The 8,699-nt window shown below is 42.7% G+C and overlaps 1 protein-coding gene across 1 annotated transcript; it reads left to right on the top strand.

Moving 5' to 3' along the window:
* The first annotated feature begins 7,697 nt into the window (after nucleotides 1–7,697).
* Nucleotides 7,698–8,699, top strand: LOC139348072 (trace amine-associated receptor 1-like). The gene has a single exon (XM_070988019.1). The coding sequence runs from the start codon at nucleotides 7,698–7,700 to the stop codon at nucleotides 8,697–8,699; it is 1,002 nt and encodes a 333-aa protein (XP_070844120.1).

The raw sequence follows: 8,699 nt of genomic DNA, 5'->3' as shown, positions 1-8,699 counted from the left end.
GTTTCCAGGTTCCTGCAAATCAGTTATCCATTAAAGTGTAGCAATATTTAAAACTGAAAAAATAACTTTTTGTGAAACTGCTTTGTTCTGCGTGAGTGCAAAACCACAATGATAGTTCTCTGAATGGAAGTACAGATTTCCATTTTTTGTCATACCTTTTAAATGTTGAAGGTCAATGGGTGTTCTTTGTTATTGTGTCAGTGGGTAGAATCTTGAATTTATCAACCCCTGTCTCATTTCAATAATAAGCAACTTCTATGACTGTCCAATCAGATGTAGGACTTTTCATCTTGTTCACATTAGATGCCAGAACGACATAATGTACTGTAAATGAGAATAACTCTTAGATCCTTTTGTGAATCGTTTTGTTTTATCAAAACTGCTAATATCTGATTTATCATGTAGGTAGATATAGTATGATCTTTTTCCAAGGACATGAAAACAAACAAAAAAAATATTAACCCTAACCCTAATCTTTCTAAGATTTAAGAATGGGCCCTCTCTGACTGGTTCACGTCAAATAATTTTATAATAATTGCAGTAGGTAAAATATGGAATCAGATTTGTGGCAAAATAATCAAACAAAACTTCTTCAATATCAAACAAAAATAAAAATTTGAGAGAGAATAAAACTCACTGAAGCAAAAAAAAAAAAAGTCATCTCAAAAGTAAAAGTTGCAACTTGCAAACAAATTATTTGTGCAGTTGAGTAAACTATTGGTCTTTTACTTTTGTCATATCCTCTGTTTCACTGCTCAGACTTGTGCTCTCACCGTCAGCTTTGCAGTCTCGCTGCCAGCTCTCTCGTTTGCACTCCCTGACTTTTTGCTTGCGATTCTGATACAAACCTCTCACGTGGGCGGGCTTTTTCAGGGGTGCGTCACCATTGGCTAGTGAGTTTTTGAGTGACAGCTCAGTGCCCAGAAGTTGCTCAGTGCAGCATTCGCGAAAAACAACACAGGCTGTGTCCCAGTTCAGGGGCTGCATCCTTCAGAGGACCCTTCCTACGCGGCCCACAGAGGACCCGGCCCACGTAGGACGCGGAGGCTCCTCCGTCGGCCGCATCAACCATCGGTAAATGGGATGGTCTAGCCTTCGGAGCATTTCCTGATTGTGTCACGACATCATAACTTCCTCCCTCCTAACCCGGGAAAAACACACGTACGGAGACAAAAATTTAACAGACGACAAACGACACAACAGAAACATAACCGACAGACGACGGAAACATAACAGACAGACGACAATGGAGCCAGAGGTTTTGCGACACCGGCGGCTCATTTATCTCTGGCTGGGAGAGCGCCGTGGGGAGGTAACATTAACCGGCTATTTTAACCCATATTAATGTTCATACATTACCCGTTAATAAACGATACTGTTTAAGTGACAAACGCTTGCCATATGAACTATGGACTGACAAATATGTCATTTAACCATGAGTCTTGATACAGGGTTCTGTATGTTGTAATTTTAATGCTATGTTTTCAAGATCTGAAAAGTGCTTGAATTGAATAGTTAAATGTGTACGGACCCTGTAAATAACCCTGACTTAATTCAATAGCCTATTAAAATGTTGTGTTATTAAACATCAGAACCATATTGAGGAGCCAAAGTGTAACAGATGGAGAAATGAAGCATTATTGGTCTAAGCTTTAACATTCACTGGAGTTCTTGTATCAACTAAAATTCAGTTGCTCTTGTTTAATCCTCCTGTTCTTACCCTCCTTTCTCCATCCGGGCAAGACCGATGTACTGCTGCATAAACATCAGTGTTCCTGTTCTGCCATTATTTTTCAATGATCGTGACACCAGACAAGATTTTAGGCTGAGCAGAGAGTCCCTGGCGGTGATGCTGGAGCTTCTCCACCAGGAAAGGCGACACGGATGGGGTGCCACAATAGAGACCTTGGTCTGTCTCTTCTGGCTGGCGAGTGGGACATCTTCCAGTTGTGGTGGCAAGGGTGTTTGGGATGCCTCGCTCCACTGTTCACCGCATCGTCCATCGAGTTACTGAGGAGGTGGTGGCCATTCGCCACAGGGTCATCCACCTCTCCAAGACCGCAGAAGACCTGGCGGCAGTAACTCAGAGGTTTGCAGAGCTGGCAAGACACAGAGCTTTTCGAAAAGCTGCTGGAGCAATCGACAGCTGCCATGTGAGGATCAAGCCTCCAAGCGGTCCTGATGGTCACTGTTATCGGAACAGGAAACTGTTTGCTTCAATAATCTTGCAGTGCCACCAGGGACTCCTGCTCAGCCTCAACTGTGTATATGTTCTCTGTAAATCTGCAAATCTCTGTAAATAGTAATTTCTGCTGATCTTTTGTAAATAGTTGTACATTTTAAGAATGCCCACTTGTAAATAGAAATATTCATATTGTATCTTTGTAAATATCTGTAAATATCACAGAAAAAATAAACTAATTGTGTTGTCACTGAAAAGTAGTTCAAAAGTCTACTTATATTGTAAATAAGAAATGGAATAGATAATGTAACGAGGTTATAAGATTTTAATTTAGAACACAATATTTTTAATTAACAATTTAAATCTAACAACACAGAACGTAATCAAACATAAAAACATAAAAAAAAAACATAAAAAAAACATCAGCATCAGCTGATGTTTTTTTTTTTGTTTATTTTTTCTGTGATATTTACAGAGCCCTGCAATCGGCTGGCGACCGGTTCAGGGTGTACCCCGCCTCTCGCCCATTGTAGCTGGGATAGGCTCCAGCCCCCCCGCAACCCCGAAAGGGATAGGCGGTATAGATAATGGATGGATGGATGGATGGATGGATGGATGGATGGATGATATTTACAGATATTTACAAAGATACAATATGAATATTTCTATTTACAAGTGGACATTCTTAAAATGTACAACCGGCGCAAAGCGTTTTTACCGCTGATCATGTGTAGGGGCCTTTAGAGGCTGCTCATTCAAATTCTGTAAATCTCTGATTTTTGAAACACACTGTGAGAGACAGAACAAATTCGTCTACAAACTTGGAAAAAATCACGCGTGTAGAGTGTAAATTGTGGCTGGGAGGAGTGTGGAAAGAGAAAAAATCCTGAGTAATGTTCGGCTCTCTCCCACTCTGACCGATGATGTCACCCACTCAGACACAGGTACACACGCACACACGCCCGCTCTCAGTGCAGCAGACAGACATGCATTCAGAAAGAGAAAAAGTGATTTTCTGCCTCTGCACTGGTCTCACATTCAGACTAATGCTGAGAGAACGGTAGCTCCTATCAGAAAAAAACACAGACCGTCATTGTGGTAAGGATTTCCTGAATGATTCTGTGTGATTTCAATGTTTCTACTGTCAATATTTTGCAGACACTTATGGGTCCGTTCTGCTTCTCTCAGAAAATCTTTGTATTGGAGTCAATGAGGAGCAGAAACAGACGTGGCCGCACTTAGAGGCTGCTAATTCAAATGGTGTAAGTCTCTCTGATTTTTTGAGCACATTGTGAGAGACAGAACAAATTTGTCTACAAATGTGGAAAAAAATCATACTTGTAGAGTGTAAATTGTGGCTGGGAGGAGTGTGGAAAAAAAAAGAGAAAAAGTCTGGAGTTTTTTCCAGCTCTCTCCCACTCTGACTGATGACATCACCCACTCTGACACGAACATTCTGTGCAATACACACCTATTATAATCTCAAAGCGGTCGCTGTGGTGATGGGCCCTTTTGGCTCTGTGACGATGAGAAACGACTGAATTTGGCCTTGGCCCACTCCTCAAACAAATGCTTCTCACGCAAACAACAAAACTCCTATTGCAGAAATTTCTTCACCATCAAAACTACAAGGCTTTGCTGTACATGTTGATCACTATTATTTTATTGCTGGGGTCAAAAATATGAATTTTACAGTGACTTAAAAAATGGGTGGCTTCTGTCTCTCCTGTTTTTGATTTGTATTGGACCCTATGGGCCAGGTCAGAGTTACTCTACTCGCTCAGAGGCGCACAAGTCAAACATCATAGGTCCTATTGTTTAGCCAGGCACATTGTGAGAATCAGCACAAGTGGCACTACAACTTTGGAATATTTCACATGCGTAGAGTAAAATTTGTGCTTTGGAAGAGCATGGAAAGAAAAAATTTCAGACACTTTTTAGAACATCCCTCCACTCTGGCAGTTGGTCTCCTCCACTCTAGCGCGAACATTCCGTGCAAGACTGAGCAGGAGTCCCTGGTGTTGCTGCTGGACTGGATGGGATGCCACATGGAAGACCTTGGAGTCTTCTGGCTGTGAGTGGAGGCAACAATAAAAACATAAATTACTTCAACAAACTCAACTGTTTACAAAACACTTTAAATAGGCATAGCTTCAAAATTAATGTACTTGCCCTCTAAAGGTAATCATGGTCAAGGATACCCTCCTCCAGGGCAGACACCTCAGCAGACAGCTGATCCCACCAAGGATCACCACTGGCTGTCTCCAACCCGTTCTCCACCTCATCCTCCGGCATGTCGTCCTGCACTTCATCTTCTGGGGCCATGATGTCACCAGCATCCAGACAGATGTTATGCAGGACGGCACATGCTGTTATGCCCTGTAGAAAAGGAGAGAAAAATAGATACATTGGATGTAATTAAAATTAAATTTTAATTAATTTACTGCTGCTCACCATTTAACAACAATCAAAATCCTGTTGTGTAATGACATACCTGAGGTACAAAGGTGTGGTGCACCTCCAGCGCTTGGAGGAAGATGGCTCTAAACCATGTCTTCATTATTCCAAAGGTATGGTCTATGATGGAGTATGCCCTGGAATCATGGCTGTTAAAGCACTGGGCTGCCACACCTTGCACCGGCCGCTTGTAGGGAGTGATGAGGGGGAGTGGATGATGCAGGTACCTGCCGTCTGCCAAGATGAAGTGCCCTGGAGGAGGGTAGATGCCATGCCTGTACAGTGGGCTGTGCCGGAGTACTCTGGAGTCATGCACCGACCCCGGCCAGCCCATGTACGAATCAATGAAGTGGCCCTGATGGTCACAAACGGCCTGCAAGATTATTGAAGCAAACAGTTTCCTGTTCCGATAACAGTGACCATCAGGGCTGCTTGGAAGCTTGATCCTGATATGGCAGCCATCGATTGCTCCAGCAGCTTTTCGAAAAGCTCTGTGTCTTGCCAGCCCTGCAAACCCCAGAGTTACTGCCGCCAGGTCTTCTGCAGTCTTGGGGAGGTAGATGACCCTGTGGCAAATGGCCACCACCTCCTCAGTAACTCAATGCACAATGCGGTGAACAGTGGAGCGAGGCATCCCAAACACCCTTGCCACCACCCTGTAGGATGTCCCACTCGCCAGCCAGAAGAGGAAGACCAAGGTCTCTATTGTGGCACCCCATCCGTGTCGCCTTTCCTGGTGGAGAAGCTCCAGCAGCACCGCCAGGGACTCTCTGCTCAGCCTAAAATTGTGCCTGGTGTCATGATGGTTAGCAAAATACACATGAAGGATGGGAACACCAAGGTTAAGGTGGCAGTACATCGGTCTTGCCTGGATGGAGAAAGGAGGGTAAGAACAAGAGGATTAAACAAGAGCAATTGAATTGTAGTTGATACAACAACTGTAGTGAATGTTAAAGCTTAGACCAATAATGCTTCATTTCTCCATCTATTACACTTTGGCTTCTCAATATGGTTCTGATGTTTAATAACACAACATTTTAATAGGCTATTGAATTAAGTCAGGGTTATTTACAGGGTTCGTACACATTTAACTATTCAACTCAAGCACTTTTCATATCTTAAAAACATAGCATTACAATTACAACATACAGAACCCTGTATCAAGACTTATGGTTAAATGACATTTATGTCAGTCCATAGTTTATATGGCAAGCGTTTGTCACTAAATGTTATCGTTTCTTAACGGGTATATTAATTACCACGAACTATGTTAGCTATGTATGAACATTAATATGGGTTAAAATAGCAGGTTAATGTTACCTCCCCATGGCGCTCTCCCAGCCGGAGATAAACGTGCCGCCAGTGTTGCCAGAGCCGCCTCTCCTCTTCCTCCAACAAAAGATATATTACAAAGAACAGAATCAAAACTTCAGGCTCCATGGTCGTCTGTGAAATGTTTGACTCCGTACGTGTGTTTTTCCCGGGTTAGGAGGGAAGAAGTTATGATGTCGTGACGCAATCAAGGAATGCTCCGAAGGCTAGACCGTCCCGTTTACCGATAGTTGATGCGGCCGACGGAGGAGCCTCCGAGGCCGTGGCCTCCGCGGGCTGCGTAGGCTGGGTCCTCCGAAGGATGCAGCCGCTGACCAACATACAACCAATATACATAAAAATGACAGCAAAGGTTCCATCTCATATGCATTACACTCAACAAACTCAAAGCGTTCACTGAAGCATAATTCAGCTCAAACTGCTGTTGTGTTCTGTTCGCTTCTTCACCATAACTGTTTCCAAACTGACAAGCATTATTTATTTTTCTACTGAGAATTCAACATTTTAAACCACACACACTGCATATTTTCTCCGAGATATAAGTTTCTTGCTATTTCTCTGTTAAAGTGTGTCCTAACAGTTCGATCGCTGCCTTCGTCCCCTGTGTTTTCAGTGTACCAGCAGAAATTTTGAGGTGTTAAATTACTTGCAGTAAATCCAAACTGCTTATGAATTCAAGACTCTTGCAACATGTTGTGACAGCTAAGCATTGTAAGGGAGTCCCACTGGGAGGCTTCTGGTGGTTGTTAGTTCAGCAGGCCTTCCTCTTGAACCTACACAGTGTAGGATTAGTGGTCAGCCACAGTGAATGAGAGGGAAGAACATATGAGACACAGTCTCACATTTTTCAAGATGTTCTTGGCCAAGAGCCGTTTTCTTTATAACCAAGGAAAACATTTGCAGTTAGGTGCTTTGCGTTGTGTCTGTATAAAGCACAGTAGATCCTTCAGTATTCTAGTGAAACTCAAATGATTTGTTTCAAAAGTTTCAAGTGGGCTGCACGGTGGAGCAGCAGGTAGTGCGCGTGCCTCACAGCAAGAAGGACGCAGGTTCGATTCCCAGGTCTGGCCTTTCTGTGTGAAGTTTGCATGTTCTTCCCGTGCATGCGTGGGTTCTCTCCGGGCACTCCGGCTTCCTCCCACAGACCAAAAACATGCACATTAGGTTGATTGGTGACTCTAAATTGCTCCTAGGTGCGAGTGCGAATGTGAATGGTTGTGTGTATGTGCCCTGCGATCAGCTGGCGACCGGTCCAGGGTGTACCCTGCCTCTCGCCCGTTGACAGGCAAGATAGGCTCCGGCCCCCCGTGACCCCGAAAGGGATAAGCGGCATAGAAAATTCAAGTTTCAAAAGTTTTGAAATTGTTGAAACAGACTCAAGGATACACACACAGAGAGTTAATGTATTATTGCATTATTGTATCATCATATCACATGCAAACACAAATATAGTGTATCACATCTGATTGGACAAGAGACTTTTGTATTCATGATGGTCACTATGTGGGGGTTGATTATGTAAATATCAAGTCCAAAGCTTCTGCACAGTGGAATAGTGAATAAAGACGCACATCAACACTGACGTGTCATTATGGTATGAAATTTAAACTACAAGTCTTTTGTTATTGAACTTCATGTCTTTGTTTCTTAAGAACACTGATGATGCTGTGGTTTTCTCACTGTAGTTGGTTAATATTGGAAAATTGAATTGCAGGAATCAAGGATCATGGAACCAGAGAGGACTGTCAACAGGTCGTACACTGTTCGTGACATACATCCCTGCTATGAATCAGATAATGGAGCTTACGTATTTACAAGCAACCCTTCCCTAATCTGTGTATTATTATATGTTTTCCTTGGCTTACTGTCTGTTGTCACAGTATGTGGAAACCTTCTTGTAATAATCTCCATCATTTACTTCAAACAGCTCCATGTCCCAACTAACTACCTCATCCTGTCTCTGGCTGTGGCTGACCTGCTTGTAGGAGTTTTAGTCTTTCCTTTCAGCATGGCATTTACTGTAACCTTGTGTCGGTATCATCCAGCTTTATTTTGTGAAGTGCGAGGAAGCATTGATGTGACTCTAAGCACAGCTTCTATTTTGAGCTTATGCTGTATTTCTATTGACAGATATTACGCAGTGTGTCAGCCTCTCACTTATAGAAGTAAAATAAATGGTCGTGTTATTGGGATCATGATCCTGGTAAGCTGGGGAGTTGCTGCTATAATAGGAATTGGCATAATGATTGCAAGTTTTAATCGAGAAAAATGTGGACAAAGTTGTTTAATTGATGCTGTACTATCAACCACTCTCGCATGTGTTTTCGCCTTTTACATGCCAGTCATTATAATGCTTAGTATCTACTTGAAGATTTTCATTGTTGCACAAAGACAAGCAAACAGCATACAGAACACAACCTGTCAGAGCACAAAATCTGGAGCTACTGTTAGTAAAATGGAGAGAAAGGCCACCAAAACTCTGGCAATAGTTATGGGAGTTTTTCTCTTGTGTTGGGCGCCTTTCTTTTTTTGTCTGACATTTCTGTCTTCGAGTAAAGCAAGGGTGTCACTGCCTGTATTTGAAACACTCAACTGGCTTTCATTAGCAAACTCAATGCTCAATCCATTCATTTATGCTTTCTTTTACAGCTGGTTCAGGTCAGCTTTTAGAATGATCATATCTGGAAAAATATTCCAAGGTGATTTTTCCGATTTGCAGCTCCTTTGA

Source organism: Chaetodon trifascialis, chromosome 19 (assembly GCF_039877785.1).
Source record: "Chaetodon trifascialis isolate fChaTrf1 chromosome 19, fChaTrf1.hap1, whole genome shotgun sequence".
In the NCBI taxonomy this organism is placed as follows: domain Eukaryota; kingdom Metazoa; phylum Chordata; class Actinopteri; order Chaetodontiformes; family Chaetodontidae; genus Chaetodon; species Chaetodon trifascialis.
The sequence above is the reverse complement of the archived record's forward strand: the minus strand, read 5'-3'. Positions and strand labels throughout refer to the sequence as shown.

Excerpts from the sequence above, each read along its gene's own strand:
- LOC139348072 (XM_070988019.1), top strand. The coding sequence starts at position 7,698 with ATGGAACCAGAGAGGACTGTCAACAGGTCGTACACTGTTCGTGACATA.